At 36.1% G+C, this 21210-nt stretch overlaps 1 protein-coding gene across 1 annotated transcript in view; it reads left to right on the forward strand.

The window, feature by feature from the left end:
• BCKDHB (branched chain keto acid dehydrogenase E1 subunit beta) overlaps positions 1-21210 on the forward strand; it is a 307967-nt gene that overhangs the window by 39442 nt on the left and 247315 nt on the right. Inside the window, exon 4 of the mRNA XM_056818521.1 lies at positions 20615-20748. Within this exon, the coding sequence (XP_056674499.1) occupies positions 20615-20748 (134 nt within the window). The remainder of the gene's footprint in view (positions 1-20614; positions 20749-21210) is intronic.

A 21210-nucleotide genomic window follows, 5' to 3' on the forward strand; every position in this document is an offset into this window, starting at 1 on the left:
GTTAATCTGATTTAACCCTTTCATTATATAGATGAAAAAATAGAAGTCAGTTAAGTAATTTTCCAGGTACTACAAATAGAGCTAGTGATAAAACTATGAACAGAACTCAACTTTGTAAATTCCCAGGTGTTAAAATTAAATTAACATTTCTACCCAGTTATTACATTTTATAAGGTTTATTAGAAAGGGTAGACAATCATAGTTTAAAATCTCATCCTTCCTCTAAATAACCTGACCATGTGTGACTATCCTTCATTAAGTTCTTCCTCTCCCTCCTTACCTGCCTGCTCCTTCCCATAGTTCAGAGTTCATCCAAAAAGGAAAAACCCAGAAAAGACCCTCCCCTTCCCTTTTATTAACGTACAACCCATAATGGACGCAAACCTGGCATAACTGTGTTATGTGAGGAATGTTGATGGACAGGTCAGGCTACTCAGGAGGGGGAGGGGATAAGATCCCCTTGGCACACAGGTCAATGTTCTTTCCACTGTACATGGCTAGCTGATATAGACCATGGAACCAAAACCTCCCTTCTCCAAATCCCTATGAAAACTAACCCACCCTACCCTGCCATCCCCTAGCACTTGTTGAAGTAAAACCTGGCAGAACAATAGGACCAGTAGCCTGGGAACTGCCCCCCACCCCCCACCCCAGAGACAAAGTTATACACAAACATCTCTCCTTAGGACTATCCAAAGAGGTTGGTCCTAGTTACTTACCTGAACCAATAGAGGCAATCCAGGTTATCTCATTCCTGACAACCACTCTATAAAGGGTTACATCCATACTCTACTCAGACATGGCAGCCATCTATGTTGGTACTGTTCTTCCCCTTGCCTCCCTCCCCCCTAACTCAGCAGCCACCTCTCCTGGCGTTGGATCTCTATCCTTTCCTCCATTCCTCCCTTGCTCCTCTGTTGCCTCCAATAAAGCTTTTATTATACTGCCACACTCTCCTCTCAGTCATACCCCCATCAGTCAGGACCTACATTAGCTTCTTGTTTACTGTCTAGCTGAGGTCAGAAAACTAAAACCCTTTGCCAAAAAGTACAGTACTTCCCCCTCCCCCCCTCTAAATTCCATAAACTCCTATAATAAGGGTCCCCAAACTTTTTACACAGGGGTAAGTTCACTGTCCCTCAGACCATTGGAGGGCCGGAACTAATCCTAATCTTAACCCTAAATTTGTGCAGTATACACAGTGCAGAATCCCCTCCCCCAGATCACTGCTCACCATGCTGAAGTCTTCCATTGTGCAGCTATATAATTCTTTGCATGACGCCTCAAGAAGGTGCCACAAAGAGGGCAGCTGGGTGGCTCAGTGGATTGAGAGCCAGGCCTAGAGATGGGAGGTCCTAGGTTCAAATCTGACCTCCAGCCACTTCCTAGCTGTGTGACCCTGGGCAAGTCATTTGACCCCCATTGCCTAGCCCTTACCACTCTTCTGCCTTGGAGCCAATACACAGTATTGACTCAAAGATGGAAGGTAAGGGTTTAAAAAAAAAAAGGTACCACAAAAAGGATTATGTCACTGGAAGTAGTACTGTATGTGCCACACTTTGCAGTGCTCCTCTCATTGACCACCAATGAAAGAGGTGCCCCTTCCAGAAGTGCGGTGGGGGCTGGATATATGGCCTCAGAGGGCAGCAGTTTGGGGACCCCTGTCCTAGAAGTTCACATACTATGTAAATATTTTTTGACAGTGTTTCCTAATCCTTTTTTGTTTGTTTCCTAGAAATGTGACTGTTACCTTACTACTGCCAGCAGCAAACCTTAAAATGGTTTATTCTGTGGCTTTAAAAGCATTTTGAAACCATGAGGGTTAGGTTTGGAATTAAATTTGGGGGGAAAATCAGTTACAGATCAAATTCCTTTGCCCCAAATATGATTAAAATAAAATTTCTGTGTATCAAAGTAATTCAAATCAGTGATACACTTAACTTTGAAGAGTAGTTAAGACCATATGCTTCATTTAGGTAAGTGATTTGGGGGGAGTCTTGGAGTTTTGGAATTTGATAGGTGTCAATGAGACTTTTTTTGTTTGTTTTTAACAAGTTTGTTTTACTTAGGGCCAATTCCACTTATCAATCTGCCCCCTTTCCCTTTCCCTCCTTTCCCCCTCTTATTTCTCTGTTGAGTGGAATATACTTCTGCAGTCAACTTTGTGTATCTGTATTCTTTCCTCCTTTGACTAATTCAAATGGAAATGAGGTGAGAGGTCACCTACTTCTCCCACCCCCTACTTCCTTTTTTGTATTATCCTCTACTTACACACATTGTTTTTATGAGATAATTTTCATCATTCTTCCTCTTCCTTTTCTTTCTCTAGTATTCTTTTAATATTCTTTTACTCTTCACTTTTCTTCTTTTCAGATCATCAAAACATAAAAAATCACTTCCAGGCCCTTTGTCTTATTTTACTTTTCTTGTGACACCTGATGATACTGTGGTTCTGAGAAAGTGTTTTTATCTTCTCTCCCATTAGAATGTAAATACTTTATCCTTATTTAATTCCTTTGACCAACATTTACTTTTTTTATGTTTCTCTTGATCCTTTCTAGTCAATTTTGGACTTTTCCTTAGGAATATTTAGAAATCCTCTGGTTTTCATTATTGAATCATTTTTACTAGATCAGTTTTGCTAGACAAGATATCCTTGGCTGTCAACCTATATTTTTCGCCTTTTGGAATCTCTTATCCAAAGCTTTCCACTCTATAGTTGTGGATTCTAAATCTTGTATAATCCTTAGTGTGGCTTCAGTACTTCAATTATTTTTTTCTAGCTACCTTTTGAATTACTTTTTTTCTTTGACCTGGGAGGTCTGGATTTTGCCTGTCATATTTCTTGGAGATTTCGTTGAGTTTTTTTTTTTTTTTATTCCCAGCATGCTCTTTTAATTTTCAATTTCCCATTGGGTGTTAAGAGACATGGGGTAGGTTTTTTTTTTAATAGTTTCTTGAAGTATGGTATTGTTAACAGAGCTTTCTTAATTTCTCCCTTTGTCTCTTTAAGAGGCAAGGGAGCAGAAAGATTTTCTCAGTAAGAGCCTCTTTACTGACAGGCTTCTGTGTAAGAGCTCTGAAGGTTCTATTACTGAGGAGACAAAGGAGCTATATGAGAGAAAAAGTATTTTGAAGTGGCTTTTTACCTCTGGAGTTTCCTAGAGTGCCAGAGCTCTGTTTGGTTTTGTCTCAGTGAGATAGGCAGTTGGAGTTTTGTTTTGTTTTGTTTTGTTTTGTTTTGTTTTGTTTTGTTTTGTTTTGTTTTTTTTCTTTTCCTTTCTTTTTTAAATAAACCCTTACCTTCTGTCTTGGAGTCAATACTGTGTATTGGCTCCAAGGCAGAAGAGTGGTAAGGGCTAGGCAATGGGGGTCAATTGACTTGCCCAGGGTCACGCAGCTAGGAAGTGTCTAAGGTCAGATTTGAACCCAGGACCTCCTGTCTCTAGGCCTGACTCTCAATCCACTGAGCCACCCAGCTGCCCCCTGGAGTTTTCTAACTGGCAGTTGAGGTAAAGAAAATGGATTTAAGGGGGTTGGAGTTTGATTCATGATTATTGATTAACTTAGGTAGGTAGTTACATGACGAATAGAATCTTAGGGAGACAGTGTAGTTAAGATAGGCTGGGCCTGGATCAGGCAGAAGTACATGCCCTCAAAGGCAATTACAGATTAAGGTTTTTCTTAGAAATTTTAGTTAGGATTGGGGTTTTAGGCCTATTTATAAGATATTAGAATAATATTCTCACTTTCCTCCTTCCTATTTCCTATCAGAACTTCTCAAATAAACTGTTTTGTGTTTTACCAAACTGCTCTCCTCACATTTTGTCAAACTCCTACCCAAATTTTAACCCTTCAGAGTATCTATGTATCATAGTATCTAAATTATTAAGAGAACCTCTAGGTTCTCTGTTAAATTAAAAAAGGAATAAGAAATTCCTTTTTACAATCCCCTCTATTCCTTTGGGAGGCTAGTCTCCCCAATGGAACAGTTAAACGTAACTAACTTATACTTCAAAAAATCTTCTAAAGGTACCTATAAATTATAGTAACTAATAGAAAACCAAAATAATAATAAGGAATAAGGGAAATAAAAGAGAAAGAAAGCAAAAGCAATGGTAGGTAGGCACATTGCCAAAAAGCAAATTAAGGGGAAATCCGTATTAAAAAATAAATAAAAGAGGTAAGTTTGTACCCGGAGGGTAGTTTGGACTTTCGGTATGGAGAGGGAGAAAGAGAGGAGAACCCCCTTCTCAAAGTGGGGTACAGGGGAGACAGCTGATGTTAAGATTGGCTCAGAGAGAGGAGAGGGGATTTGAAGATTTTCCCTGTTCTGTTTTCCCTCCTTAGCTAAAGCTGCTCTCCCCAATTCGCTCTTGTCCCTCTTGTCCCTTCTTGTCCCCTCTTCACTACTCGAGACCAAAGGGTCTCCCCTTGATCTGTTTACTCACACTCAACTTGGGAAACAGATAACTTTTAATGTCAACTCAATAAGGTAATATAAAAGGAATAATGGGCAGAGAAGAATGGAAAAAGGAAAATGGGAAAAGGGGATCCCTGTCTCTATCTAAACACTTTCCCCTTCCTCCTTGAATTTGGGGGGGGGACTCAGGCCTTGGCAGCCTGAGCCCCCTGAGAGAAAGTCAGGTTGACTCACCCCTGGGCAACAGGAGCTGAGGTAAAGTCTGCTCAGGTTTCTCTTCAGAAGGTCCTTCAATTGGGAAGTGTTGAGGGAAAGATTTCCAGTCGCCAGCAGGAAAAGTGGGTAACCCTCAGGAGAAAGTCTTTTTCCTACCTTCTCTCTTTGGCTTCTCAAGACCAAGAAACCCTCACTGCTCTCCCAGCCAGAGTCTTCTCCTCCTCCGGATCCCCTTCTAGAGTCCCTCCCCCATCCAGGTGATCAATTTCATATATTCTTCAGCCTGGTACTTTTTCTCTAGTGCCAGCCTCTGTCACAAATCCCCTTTGGCATATGAAATTTACATTCATTAAATGCATTCAACCCACTTCAGTTTAATCAATACTTCCTACAGTTCACTTTAGATCTTCTGAGGCAGTGTAGGTTTCTTTATGGTATCTTCTTAAAACAGTTTACTTTCCTTGATATAGGGAGTTAACAAATCCTAAACTCACTCTCAGATTTTGGATTTCACAAAATTCACTTCCCAATTACAAATAATTACAAATTATAATTCTAAATAATACAATTCTAAATCTCAGAATTTATGAAAATTATACTCTATGGAAAATAAGAACCTGATAATATCAATTTAAATCCAACATACTACATAAAAAGTATATAATCTAAGAGATAATACATAAAAAAGTATACAATCAATCCCCCCCTCCCCCAAGGCAGGTGTTAACCAACACTTATAACACTTTTTAACTCTTATCATTTACTTATTTTAACTTTTCTCTACAGTCCTATAAAAGTATAATAATAAAAATAATTTCTAAACAGAATACTTGCCAGTACACATATTTAAAACAAAATACAAATTCTATAATATAATATAAATTATACACTTACCCATTGGCTAATGGATGTCTAAACTCATTCTATTGCAAAATTAAAAAAAAAATTATTAGTACTTGTATTGTGTGCTTCAAGTACAAGGAAAAATCAAATATCCTAAAAATAAAAATTCTGTGGTTCAGTGTCAGTGAAAATAGTGTCCAGTTGTCTCTGTAGTTTTATCTTTAATGCATGTGACAGGATACAGTCAATCAGTTTCAATGGAAGGTACTTGTTTTATGTGGAAGCAATGTATCCATGAGGTCTTTTCTCCAATTTTTATAGCTGTTGGAGTAGTTAACAGTACTTGAAATAGACCTTCTCAGGCTGGCTGAGTTGCCCCTGTGCCCTGGAAGTTCTTTATATATACTTTGTCTCCTGGGTTAAGATCATGAAGGGAAAAATCTATATAGGTCCTGCTTGTACTACAGCTCTGGATTCTTGAAGTTCTTTTAATTTTATTTGTAATTCCTGTATATAGGAAGCAATAGAAGTATCTCCCCCGAGTAATAATGTGTATGCAGAGGAAAAACGTTTAGCTTGCATAGATGTTTATCCAAAAAGCATCTCAACTGGTGAGATGTGTAGATCTCCCTTGGGCCTGCTTCAAAGATAAAATAAAATATTCAAAAATAAAATTATAACCTCAGGCCATTTTAAATGAGTCTCACTGCACAGTTTTCCAATTATGGTCTTAAGTTCTCTAGTCATTTTTTCAACTTGGCCTGAGAATGAAATGATATGTGGAATTTAGGAGTTATCCCCCAACAGGAATACATTTGAGATAAAACTGAATCAATAAAATGAGTTCCCATCTGAATCAATGTGTGCTGGCAGGCCAAAATGAGGTATAATTTCTTTTAAGAGCACTTTGGCAACAGAAGCCACTGTGGCTCAAGTGGTAGGTAATACTTCTGGCCATCTGGTCAGCTAGTCTTCTATGACTAGACAAAATTTATAATGTCCAGCCTTTGGCATTGTAATAAAATTGATTTGTAGGTGTTCAAAAGGTAAGTAAGCTAGAGGATGTTCATTGAAAGCTTTTCAACGAAAGGCATGTTGGTTATATGCTTGATAGGTGGAGTAGGTTGCACACACTTTAGAGGCTATGGTAGTTATACCAGGGGCTATCCATACTTTTTTAGCAGAGTCTACAATGCCTTGGGTTCCAAAATGACTGTTTTAATGAATGGATTGATATATTTGGTGATAAAATCTTCTAGGGAGTAGGGGCTTCCCTTTAGATGACACCCATTTGCACTTCCTTTTCATTATAGAATGATGAAAGGGATAAGAAAGGGATAAATCTGATTTGTTACTAGTTGCCAAAGTTAAAATTAATTCAGGCCCTTCTAAGCCAGTAAGTTTTACAGCCGTATCTGCCTGGTGGGGTCAGTTGCACCTGTATGGGTAGAGCAGTGTATAACACCCAGGGCTTCAGGTAGTTGGAGATCATAAGGAGCTTCATTAATGATTTCTACATTTGTGATACTTTTCCCAGCTGAAGTTAAAAATCCCCTTTGAAGCCAAATCATATCCACTTCATGACATATTCCAAATGCGTATCTGGAATCAGTGTAAATTGTTGATTTGTTATCTTTTGCAATTATACAGGCTTGTTTTAAATCTATGAGTTCTGTACCTTGAGTGGCAAATTCTGTGACTATAGTAGCTCCAGTGTAACATATGCCATCCCTTGTGAAAGAAGAACCATCATTGAATAAAACTAGATCTGGGTTGTCTAAAGGAGTCTCCAAGAGATTATCTTGAGGTTTTTCAGCCATGGACATTAAAGATTCACGATTGTATTATGGTTTAGGTGTAACTGGTAAATCTGGAAGCAAAGTGACAGGGTTAAGTGTTGCGCAGCATTTTAGGTGCTATTTTCATTGCCTAAGAAGGTTACTTCATGTCTTGTGAGTCTTTGGTGGGGAAATGCCTATGTTCTAGGCCTTAGCAACAATTCTTTGATTTCATGTGGACACATTATTGTTAGTGGGCATCCCAATACTGAATCAGCTGACTTAGTTTCTAATAAGACTTGTATCTATGCCTCTAAGACTTGATGGTGAACATGAAGTTACTGGGTTCAGCTGGTCTGAGTAATAAGCAACTGGATATTGAACAGGTCCTGAAGTTTGAGTTAAAACACCCAAAGCTACCCCTCTCAGTTTGTGTACATATAAAGTAAATGGATTTTTGTAATCTGGGATGCCTAGAGCAGGGACTGACAGGAGAGCCTGTTTCAATTTAGGAAGAGCTGACAGGCATTCTGCCTCTAACCTAAGTAGTTCAGTAATTGAATTTTTTTGTCAGTGCTATAAGGAGTTTAGTGATTTCCTCATAGCAAGGGATCCACTGTCTACAAAACTCTGTTATTTCTAGAATTGCTTTCAACTGTTTCTTAGTGGAGGGAGTCTTTAAGTGTTGAAAATCTTCAATGTGCTTAGGGGAAATGAAGCAGGCACTAGCAGCTAAAACAAACCCTAAATACTCCACTTTGGGGAGACATCACTGAATTTTTGCCTTTGAGATATTGTGGTCTCTCTCTCCAAGAGAAAATGTTTGCTATCTTCTTGGCATGCTGTGGTATTTGTTGAGGCCAAGAGCAAATAATCTATAAAGTGTATCAAATGGCTCTCTTACTTAAACATAATATTTTTAAAATCTTGTGTTAAAATTTGTAAAAAGAAAGTGGGACTTTCCTTGTACCCTTGAGGCAAACAACACCATGTCCATTGTGAACCCTAGGTGAAGGCAAATATATTTCTGGAATCTTCATGAATGGGTATTGAGAAAAATGCTGAACACAAATATACTACTGTAAAATATGAGGCTGTTCTTTGAATAGAGAAGATAATTGTTGATGGGCTTAGAACCACAGGATGTCTTTTGATGACATGATTGTTCATAGCCCTTAAATCTTGTATAAATTTATAGACAGGCTTTCTCCATTTACATCTAATTTTGACTTTTTAACAGGCAAGATAGGTGTATTATATTCAAATTTACACAGAATTTTTATTTTTTGCTTAATTAAAGAATTATTGCTGAGGTAATTCCCTCAATTGCCTCTTTTAATAGGGGATACTGAGGAATTGAAGGAGGTGGGCCATTTTTTGTTTTGATTTGCACAGGAACAGCTGATTTGAGTAGGCCTACATTGAATGAAGATGTGGCCCAGAGAGATTCAGGTATATTAGCTGGTATTTCAAAGGTGGGAGGTTTGTCCACCTCCTGATTATTTGAAAAAAGTATAGGGAGCAAATTCAAAGATTCCTCTAGCAATTTTAGCAAGCACCATCTTGAGAGCATGTTGTTATATGTAAATTAAAGCTGTTATTAATAAAATAAGTATTATAATTACATAATTATAATAATAAATGTAATAAAAAGATAATTTTAATAATAATTAAGTAAAAGCTGTTTAGATAAGCTAAAGTTATTATGTTAAAACTATTTTGTAGAGGGTTTTTAGGGGGTTAAACTATTGTGCAGGTGGTTGATAAACATTGATAAATTTATAGGGGAGTTGTGCATTAGAAGGAAAGACTGTTCTATTTATAGAGGTCCCACAGACACCATTTGAGGGGAAAACTTTTGGGATCTTCAGAGGTGCTCTGGATACACGTACTACATTTAGAGAGCCAATAGAAATGCACTCAGAATCTGGTTTACTCATCAACACTGATCTGGAAGCTCTAGTGTCTTAAGAGGTAATCATAATAAAATGTACCTAATTTTCAAGTTTACATTGAGGTTCATTACTATGTAGTGGAGAATGGACTGGGATAACTGGTGTTAAGATATCAATGTCTGAGAAACCAAAGGTTTCATTCTCTGATTGCAGAGTCCTTTCTCCCCTCTCCAACCTTCATAAAGTTCCTTGGACATTTCTCTGAGATTCCTCTCATTGAGGGGGATTTCTACCCTGAGTATTGTGTGGACGAGTCCCGTTTCAGGTATATTGTAAATTATCATTTGGCTCATTTGGATCAGCATTTCTAAATGCATTTCTATTGTTGTTATTATTTCTAAAGTTGTTATTCCTAGAGTTCCCATTATTTGTAAAATTTATGTTATTGAGTACCTGGTTCCAGTTTCTACAGTTTAATATTACACGATCCTTTTTTCCATAGAAATAACACATTGGTGAGCTTTTAGTTCAGTAAAACAATTCTGTTTCTTCCAGAGGAGGAATAGGCAAAATGCCAAGCCTCCCATCACTATAAGTACAGCTAGTTATATAAAGCCACCGTGTAATATTCTGTTGGATAATAAGCCATTTAGATAGTCAAGAAACAGCATCACAATTTGAACTAGACTACCCAGATTTATAGTTAGTCTAATTGTTAATTTTGTTTGCAGTTCTACTTTGTGTCAGTAAATGTCACTGTTTAACATAAAGGATCAAAAGTTTTAACAGAATTAACTGCTAGGAATTTGACTTGGGGATATTATCAATAAAAAGGAAAATGATCAGAAGGTTGTGGGTTCGAGGTTCCTTCATGGTCACTTCCTGTCTCTATGGTTCCTCCTTCCTGTCTCTATGATTTCTCCTTCCTGTCACTGTGGGCTGGTTAATCTCTACACATCTCTATGGTAAGAGGTCCTTCAGATCCCCCATTAAATTAAAAAAGGAAAAAAAGAATTCCTTTTTATACCCTACTTTATGATCTTTTTAGTCTTGCTGGTACTTTCTCTGAGTATTGACTATTGTATTCTTCACCAGTCTCAAAGGTGGCTGTGGTTGCGGGACCTCTGAGCTTTTAGGGATCCCAAGTAGACTGATCCAGTGCAAAGACTTGTCACTGGTATGGATTTTAAAAGCTTCCGACCTGGATTTGGCATGTGCAACAAAACTGTGAGTTTGCCTTAGATTAGACCTTCAAATACCATCAGCTAGCTAGAAGACTCTATAGGTTTAGAGTGACAGAACTGCATATTCCTCTTTAACCAGAGTTGACTATTCTTCTGCAGGCTTCAGAATATTTTGAATGTTGGATCTTAGAACATGCTCACCTCAAAAATGTTGTACACTTCTCTTCTTATTCCTTATTCAGTCATAGACAAGGGGCATGACCACCGTATCATGACAGGTTAATATTCCTAGGCACAGTCCCTTCCTTAGGGATCTGTGAACTTCTCTGGAGTATGACAGAGTTGCCAGTTGGAACCTGTTTCTGTAATTTAACTGTATAAAGTCAGTACCTGCTAGATGCAGGACTGTTTTTTGTGCACAGCTTGTGTAGTCCTTTGGCTGGAGGTCCTCTGGCTAGTAGTCCTCCTGACTAGACTCAATTCCCAATGTCCTTACATTTCTCTGTCCTCATTTTATAAGTAGGCCTAGAAAAATGACCCTCTTTGATATTTTGCTTGGATTTCCTGATCAAGATTTGGTCTAGTATATTTTCTAGGTCTTTCTGGAGAAGTTGTGATAGGGAACTAGGGTGTACTGCTTTCTCTTACTTTGCAATCTTGACAAATTTTCCAATTGAATTTTTTTCATATAATTCTAGATTGTATCTTTTTGGTTCTTATTTTTAAAATTTGGATTATTTTATCAGCAGCTTCCCAGATATTTTCACATTCCTAATAGTCTTAGTTGCATTTGAATATCCATTATGTTAATATTTTACAATTTCTTTTACCAAACCCCTATTACTGGGCATCCATTTTATTTTTTGCAATTACATATAATAATGTTTTGAAAATCTGAGAATAATTTTAAAAATATTTTAAATAATATTTTCAGGGTACATTACCAAGAATGGAATTATTGAGTCAAAATCGTTAATTTTTTTGTAACTTTCAGTGTATGTTGCCTGTTTGCTTTCTAAAAAGATTCAGAATATTTGCATTTTCTATCTCCAACAATGAATAAGTTGTATTTGTTTCTCTGCAATTCTGCTAGTATTGACTTTTGACATCTGTGTGTGAAGTGGTACTCCAATGTGTATTAATTTACATCTTTGCTTATTAATGAGTTTAAGTATTTTAAAAATTATTATTAAAATGTCAGTGTTTTTTCTTTTGCTAATGATCTGTTGATTTCCTTTTGACCATTTATCAATTTTGGAATGAGTTTACCATTTTAATTTAAATTTTATTTAAAATAATTCCTTACACATTTTAGATGTGAAGGTTTATATGACATTATTTTGTAGGTACCTTTGGTTTTTATCTCCTCCATTCTTTATTATTGAAGATGGGAAAGTTGTAATACAGAGCTTTTTTAACCTAAGGAAAAAAATATGTAAGACTGATAAAAAAGCTGCAATGAAATAAAAACCTTCATTCTGTTCATGAAAGGAGATGGAATATCAAGCACTGAGTAAATAATACTGAAATTTCCCAGAAACTTTTATTAAAAAGACGTTTTAAAAAAGTAAATACATTATTTTATATGAGGCCAACTTTTAAAAGAAAAATCTGTTTTATTTTTTGCAAGAAAAGCCTTAAGGCATCTGGATATGTCTTCTCATCTGAGCACAACTCTGAAGACAGATATCTTGCAGACTTGTTTCCCACATCCTGATAGACAGGTGCTTTAAATCCAGTGTGGTATTGCAAGAATCTTGTTTCCTTCACTGTACCTGTAGGAGAACAAGAGAGGAAGCATACTTAGTGTATCCTTTATTTTATTCCTCCTGTTCAACTTAGCAGTAGAAAAAGAAGTTGAGGGAATTGTTAGAATGACATTCATTTACATCTGTCTTCTTTCTCTTTTATCTCTGAATTCTTTAAAAGGTCTCATTTTGTGAAATCCTAACCCAATTAAATAAATGCTTGTTTGTTGATAGGAATAATACTGATTTCTGCATGTGAATTTCTCTGTAAAATTTAAATTAAACTACTGTGGTGGCTGTCTCACCAGTGGCTTAGAGGTTTGTTTGTTTTTCTTTTTAAAGATACATTGGGTACAGCATTACCCTTCCTTCCTCCCTGTAACTTTTATATTTTCTTATAGCACAACAGTACACAATCCATTGCAATCATATACCATAACTTCTTCAGCTATTTTCCAATTAGTGTGCATCCCCTCAGCTTCTAGTATTTTTTGCCACTACAAAAGTGTTTCTATAAACATTTTTGTACATGGGGGAAGTTTATATCAAAGGAAATTTCCACATTAACCGTGAGTGAGGATCTTGGGGGTAAATATCTCATTAAGTAAAGTGCAAGGATGCAATAAGCTTCCTTTTCTAGGCATTTGCTGTGTTTGGAATAGTTGAGGTTGCTAGGTGATGAGCTCCAGATAAGTAAGTTATTATTGTACTGCATTCACACAGAAGGTAAGAAAATTAGGTAACACGTTACTTATAGAACTGACAGACTAAAAGTGTAGATTACTTATTGGTGAGATGATCCTTAATAGGCTTCTTTGCCTTCCTTTTGAGGTCATTGTTATGGAGATCAGCTGATGTCCACTTTGTTGACATTATGAGAGAGAATACTGGGCTAGATGGATCAGTAGATTTAAGATGGCTGTGTTTTTTTTTTTGCTTTTGGGTCATTGCTAAACTAAGGTTTTGATTATTGATCTCTGCCATTTGAGGCTAATGACAGTTATTTGTATTTCTTTATTTTGGCAAATATATTTTCTAAGTTTACTTCTGTTAAATTCATTGACCACAAGAGTAAGAAAAATAACATAGCAAGTAATTACAATAAAAAGTGGCATATTTTAAATATGTCATAATAGAGTTTAGAAGATGAAATGACATGCTATGATGTACACATTATTTTGAATTTTTCAGGCAGGCAATGCAATAGTATAATTAAATCTTCTAAAGTATATCACATTTTCTTCTTGCTAAATATTAATCAGCTATGGCTTTTGACCAATATTGTTTCAAAGACTGTATTAGAAATTATAAAGTTTCATCAACCAGGTTCATCCTTTCTATGTCCTAGCCATAAGAATTGAATGAATTACTATAGCACTGAGAACATTAGATGTTTAAATTATAAAAATGGTAGATATTATTTATCTTCTGGTTAAAATTTTTTCCTTTTGTAGTATTTTATTAATAGCTCTTAAATTTATATGTATTCATTGATTCAGTGTTAACCTTCTGTTTAGAAAAGGAAAAGCTAATTTATTTTTCATGCCTCTATGTCATATTTCCTTTGCTCTTGAGAAAAGGTCACCAACTCATTTAGATGGAAAAACTTGGACTATTTATAAAGCTAGGCAGGTTAATTGAATCTTGCACCTCCATAATGTATTCCTCACTAGATGACGCACATGGATTTTGGATGATGTTACTATGTTAACCTGTAGGAAAGAATCAGTTGGAGAAATTGAACTGTTGTATTGATATAGGTACTGAAAAAAGACATATTTTGTGAAATATTTCATTTCCATATAAACAAAGATATAAAAATGCAGTGTTTGTAGGTTTTATGATGACTTGTCTTTAAATTTTACTTTTTTTCTGTTAATGCTACTAAAAGAGAATGCAGATATATCTTATAACTTTTTCTGCCCCAAATAACTTATTTTTCATAGTGTGTCCAGACATACCCAAATAACTTATTTTTCATAGTGTGTCCAGACATAGGGAAGAAATTTCAGATTTATTAACTTTCTATATTCATTGGGCTTCTGGATGTGTTTCTCATCTGGTGTCAATTGCAGGCACTAATAGTTAAAGATCATATGTGGTTGAAACCTTTCTAACATCCAGATTTCATTTTTGATGTTAAGTTTTATAAAATCTCATTTGTGAGATTACTGTATAGCATAGATTTTTATTGTTACATTTCAATTTAACTCCACAGGCATTTTGCCAAATCAATGCTTACATTAAAACATATTTGAGGTTGGAATTCAATGTTTTACAGACAGGAATTTTTTGTCACAGAAAGCAATTTTTGTTTCTTTCCTTTCCCATTTGGTTCACCATTGTTTCCTGTCTAAACTTGACTGTATTTTTTTCATTGGCCTTTCTCTTCAGTCTTAGAGGAGGATTAAAGAAGTTATTCCTAAAATAAAATATATAGTAGATTTCCTCTAATACTTTGAAAACAACTTAATTTTTTTTTTTTCTAATGTGTTCCCTGTATATATAGGAAATTGTTCTGCATATGGTTTTTTAGTGTTGATATCACCCAGCACATCCCAGGAATATATCATATGTTCTTTTCTTTGGTCACAATTAATAGCTTGGTATTCATTATTTCATATATATGATATAGATTATTTTTCCCAAAGTACATTAGTAGATTGCCATTGTACTTGCCTACAGGGAAGGTCATTTCCATTTTTGCATCCTACCATACAGTTTCAGGAGCTCTTCTTACCTTTTTATTGCCCGTGCTTCCTATCTGAGTTCAATTCCTAGACTTGGTATTGGCACTGATAATTTCCTTACTCAAAAATGCTTAAAGTTAACTTTTGGAAATATGAAATTTTCCTGTTTAGAAAACAAGACTGCAAATTGCTATATATGTGCATATATTTAGAATTACTATTATTCTAGGATTCATCCTAGATAAATTTGGAAAGTGCTATCACTAGAAGGTTAGCTTCTATCAGGTCTATCAGGTGATATTTCTTTTGTCCATAGTAGCTTGGAAGAATTTGTGGGGGAGGGGTGGTGGTGGATCTAAATCAGTAATGTCAAACTTATATAGAAATTGGGTGGGGCCACTAATCTTTACATAAGGATCCCTGTCAGCAGTATATTGACAGTTTTAAAATGTAATGTTACTTGTATTTTATTGTATTTTTTATTTTGTTAAAGATTTCCCAATTACATTTTAAATTGGTTTGGGCTACACTTAGGGAATATTGCTGCCCTGAGTTGTTCCTGGCCATTGGCAGCATGTTTGACACCTCTGATCTACTCTAGTGGAAGGAACATACATTCTGATGATATTATGTCTCTGAGGTAATGAAATAAAAAAGTTGATCTCCAGAAGAATCTCCCTAAGGATTCTATTCTTAATACTTTTCTATCTAGGGAAGTATTTTATAATCATTATTCAGTTAAGCGTCTATGATAAAACAGTACCTTGTACAGGGGAGATCTTTCCTAAGTAAACGCTTATTGGATTGGGACTGAATTTATCCGAATTGCAAAGCTTTTATTTAATAGCTTTTGGAATGCCTAAAACGTTTTCATAGTCTCAAGATATGTTCACTAGCATAATGTTTTCATAATATATAACCTATATGATTTCTTCATTTTCCCTTTTATCCTTAATGATTTCCTAGTTACCTCGGTTAATCAGCAAAACTGTTGAATCAGTTGAAAACAACTGATCAGCAAAACTTTGCTCAGGATTATACTTCCTTGTTCTTCCAGGAAAAACGATTTATTAGCCTCTTAGAACATTTCTTACTGATGATCTATTCTCTGTCAGAGGGACTAGACTGTTGGAAATATCAGTTTATTCATTTAAATTTGAACTTTGAAAATTTTACCCACAAACTTTTTTTGAAATCTTTGGTGGAGGTTATTTAATAACCGTGGTTAATTGATTCCTAAATGTTAATTAGATATAGAACATCATGAACTTTTATACTTCAGTTATCCCAAGTGGTTAGGAAGTGAAATATTCTTTCAACTTCACTAGCTTGCTTTGTGTGGTAGAAACTTCATAGTTTTTATTTATTTGTATTCTTTTATTATTGTTTTGTGATGATATCTGTCATTGCAAGAAAATTTATTTTTTGGTCAAGCCTCTTTGTAACTTCTACTTACTGGATCTTAGTCCTGTTCTCTGAGATTAAACAAGTCTAATCCTTTCATGTAATAGTCATGGGATCATAGATTTTCATTCGCTGTTGCTATATGCATAGCCCACCTTCCTCCATCACTCCCCAGGTATAGATCTCTTTGATATGGTATATTTTATACTGTTGTATGCAACTTTTCATTGTTAATATGCTATATAGTATGTAAAAACATACTATAGTATATATAATATACTCCTCCCACGTATCTTATCTCTTCATTACTCTTTATGTGACACAATTTTGATTATTCAGAGGCTGTGGCAATAGTGTAAGAATTAAAATTAGTACTTGGGTCCTTAGAATTTTATAAAGTTTATTAGAATTACTTGGATAGGTAAAAGATCAGAAGAAGGTAAAAGGATAAAAGTAAAATAGCTTAATCTAAGCCACCATGTGGGTGGTCTCAGCCTGGCCACTGCAGCAGCTCCCCCAGTGTAGTCACCAGAGATAGAGAGCCTACTCCCTCCAACCTTTTAATCTCCCTCTCCCTTCCAGGTCAAATTCAGTCATGTCTGGATCAAACTCAGAGTCACAAAATCCACATTAGATGATGTAACTAGGAGACCAGCCTAGTTGACATAAGTGACCCAGCTCCAGGAGAGTAAGGAAGCATGATCCTGGAAGAGGATTGATTCCCTTTACAATAGAAAGAATTATTAGAATAGCAAGTTGACCAGAATATTTGGACTTTAAACATAATTTTTTATTTATGACTAAAAATGCTTAGACATTTTAAAAAATAGGAGTAATATGTAACCTGGCTGGAAAGATAGGAAAGGAGAAGGTGATAAAGTAATTGAGATATCATATAGAGGGGTTTATATTTAATATTAGAGGTAGAAGGGTGCCATTGTTGTTTATTCAGTATATATAGTAGGGTGATATGACCTGTACCTTAGAAAAATCTTTTTGGCAACTAGATGGAGGATGACTTTGAGTGGGGACAGAAATGAAGCCAGGAGATGAATTAGAGTATCATTTTAATAGTCTGGGAGAGGTGAAGAGAACTTGAATTAAAGTGGTAACTGTGTGTGTGAACAGAACGGGATATTCCTGAATGATAATGTGAAAGTAGAAATGACAAGATTTGGCAACTGACTGGGTATGTGAGATGGCCAAGAGTAAAGATTTGAGGATCACATAAGGGCTATGATTTTGAGTGACTGAAGAAATGGACCTGTGCTCTGCAATAATAGATAAGAGGAAGTGTTTTTTTAGGGGGAAGATGTTTTGTTTTGGACATGTTGATTTTGAGATACCTGTAGCATGTCCATTTGGAAATGTCTAATAGACAGTCAGTAATGCTGGTTCTTGGGAGAAAAATTGAGAGTCATAAACCTGAGAATCATTTGCATAGAAATGATAATTGAACCCATGGCAGTAAAGAGGAAACCAAGTTAGACAGAGATGAGACTGAGGAGTGATCAGACAGGCAAAAACAGAACTGAGGGAGAAATCTCTCAAAAACAGAGAGGGAAGAGTATCAGGGAGGAAAGAGTGATCAACTATGTTAAATACTGGTCTTGGCCTAGATGTCAACCTTGACTCTTCACTATCTCTCACCCTCCCTTCCTCCACTCCCATACCTAATCTATTGCTATAGACTGTCATTTTCACCTTTGTAACATCTTTTGAATATTCTTCCTTTTCTCCCCTGATACTGCCATCATTCTGGTGCAGGCCCTTGACTTGAACTATCATAATAGCCTATTGGTGGTTCTCCCTGCCTCCAGTCTCTCCTGTGGTCAATATAATATCCATTCAGCCATATACGGATGATATTAAAAATTAAGTCTTGTTACATTAGTTTAGAGGTAAGAAGTGGAGAAGGTGGCTTGAGAAAGAATTGGAATTTAAAACAGATCTGAGATAGAGTCTCAGTTTTAAATGTTGACAGTGTGTGTGGGAGGTATAATGGTTTTTCTGTGGCAGTTACGCTCTCTGAGTGTGGCTGTTGCTCTGAGGGAGTGGCAGTTGGGCTCTCTCTAAGAACTGGGAGCAGGTGATGTCTTCTTTTCTCTCCTCACTGACTGAGGTAAAAGGAAAGAAGGGAAAAACATGAAGGAGCTAAGTGATTTCCTTTTCCAACTTGGGAAACACTAATAATTATCTCTTGCTGTTTCATAAATTGTTTTATCTCTGAGAAGACCAAAGAAAGACCTGATCTTTGCTTTGGAATCTGAGTCTGCTAAGGCTCAGAGTTCTAACTTGGTTCTTGCTGAGGCTCAGCCAGCTGAACTTTACTATTTTTATAAGTTGGAGATAAAATTAAGAATTATATACTTCACATAACGATAATAGTGTTAGTTTATTGAAGAATGGGGAAAATCTGGGTTAGTCAGATCAGGAAGAATCAGTGTAGCCTGTGGAAACAGGAGAAGCAGTTCTTTGTGGAACCAGGGAGTTTTATTTGGGTGGAATTAGAATCCCTTAGAGTTAGAAATTCTTTTATGTCCTTATATTCTGAATAAATAATTTATTTTTGTATAATAAGAGTCTCTTTAGCATCCTTGAGCCTGGCCCTGAAGAGAAGTTCACTTATGAGCTTTGTAAGCACAGTAAGATACTTTGTAAGCACAGCAAGCAGAGTATCTAATCAGTTTATATCTGTAATCAATTCATTGCTTATTATTTTTACAGCCATGAAGATGATTTTCCTAAATCTTAGGCCTGACCATGTCTGTCCTGCATCCCTATAACTTCCAGGATCAAAACCAAAAATCTTCTCTTTAGCATTCAAAGCCCTTTATAACCTTACCCCGCTTGCCTTTTCAGTCTTACTTCTTACTCTGCCTATATAACATTGTCTTTCTTATTGTTTCTTGAACAAGACAGTTCATCTTGGTTCTTGGCATTTTCACTGGCTGTTCACTGTGCCTGGAATGCTCCCCTTCCTTGTCATTGCCTCTTGGCTTCCCTAGCTTCCTTGAAGTCCCCACTAAAATTCCCCCTTTTACAGAAAGACTTTCCAAACCCCTCTTAATTCTGATGCCTTCTCTCTCTGGATTATTTCTAATTTATCTTGCAAGGGCAGGGGCTGTTTTTTGCTCCTCTCTTTTAAACAAATCCCTGTCATGATTTCAATTAAGGTAAATCAGGGTAACAAAAGTTTTGAAGATGTTCAATTTATTGGAAAGGCTAGTAGTTAGCAATAAAAGGGATCTTTAGCTCCTTAGCAAGCCAAAAGACCTCACATGATGGCCAATGGATCATTTTTATAAACAAAAGGAGGAACATCCAAAAAAATAGAAGGCAGCATCATAGATAGGGAGTAATGAGGATGTAAACTATGTGATTGTTTACAAAGCCTGAACTATCAGAGGCATGGAGTACAATATGATTGGATGGAAACTGGGAATGTCAAACCACAAACCCCTCCTTTCATCTTGTCACTAAGAAATTCTGATCAATTTAGTTACCACCTGCAAGAATAACTAAAAGCATATAGATGACAGATTTCCTCTTCTTGGTCCAGGACAACTAATAGTATACCTTTTAAACTTAATTCAGAAAGGAAGACTGAACTTCTAAACCTATGAACTTCTGAATTTAACTCAAAAGACTAAGATATGTGACTCAGGCAGTTATACAAAATGTTGGCCATGATATAAAATATAATCAATTCTAAAAATGGAGACAATATCAATTAGATTTTTCTCATCCTCATGACTTAACCGAATGCCTGGCACCTACTAGACATAATGTGAAGTGACCAAGGTATTTTCTTAATATTATTATAATAGTAGCTCATATCTATATCTATTTACATATCTGCACACACACACACACACATATATACATACATACATACACACATATATAGAATTCCAGAAATGGAGCAAGTATGCACATTTCTTTTTTTAATTAGAATTTATTTCATTTTCAGGCCCACATTCTCTTTACCCTACCTCTGGGTACTGAGAAAGCAAAAAACAAAAACAAAACCCAAACCAACCCCAAACCTATTAAAAACATACACATATGTATACACATATATGTATATATATATATTATTTTAAGAGTTTTTGGTCTTGTATGCCTAATATCTAGCATTTCCCAGCAGTAGTAGGCACTTATTAATGGTTTTTGATAAATTGATGTACAAAACACTTTTCCTCAGAATCATTCTTTGAAGTAATATAGCTCATACGTGGTCATTTTCTTTTTATGAGGACATCAAAACTCAAAAGAAGTTGTAATTTTTCTGGGCTCTGGATGAACGAAGATCTTTGTAATTGAGCTTTTTAGTAAATTTTATTGAATCTCACACATATAGTATCTTGAATTGCACAGGTACCTCAGCTACCTCAACTTTGATGCATTAAAAGTAACTTCTTTTTTAAAAGGTAAAGACAGAGTTTTTAATACACCATTGTGTGAACAAGGAATTGTTGGATTTGGTATTGGAGTTGCAGTTAATGGAGCTACTGCCATTGCAGAAATTCAGTTTGCAGATTATATTTTCCCTGCTTTTGATCAGGTGAGTGTAATTTATTACTTTGTTAATAAAGTCTATACAGTGGTGGCCTCCAAATTTTAAACAAGGCGTAATTTTTATGATTTATTCAATTAAGGACCACTTACACATTTGTTAGAATTCTTGGAAAACTTGGTATAATAGTTTCTTGGGCTGATCTATGATTTTGAAAGTTTGGATACCACCGAAACATATTGAAGCCCCCAAATACCTCATCCTTCTCATGGACTCTTGCCCATGTTTCTTTCTCTCTTTTTCTCATTCCTCTCTCCCTCGCTCCCTCGCTCCCTCCCTTCCTCCCTCGCTCCCTCCCTTCCTCCCTCGCTCCCTCCCTTCCTCCCTCGCTCCCTCCCTTCCTCCCTTCCTCCCTTCCTCCCTTCCTCCCTTCCTCCCTTCCTCCCTTCCTCCCTTCCTCCCTTCCTCCCTTCCTCCCTTCCTTCCTTCCTTCCTTCCCTTCCTTCCCTT

Source organism: Monodelphis domestica, chromosome 2 (assembly GCF_027887165.1).
Source record: "Monodelphis domestica isolate mMonDom1 chromosome 2, mMonDom1.pri, whole genome shotgun sequence".
In the NCBI taxonomy this organism is placed as follows: Eukaryota; Metazoa; Chordata; class Mammalia; order Didelphimorphia; family Didelphidae; genus Monodelphis; species Monodelphis domestica.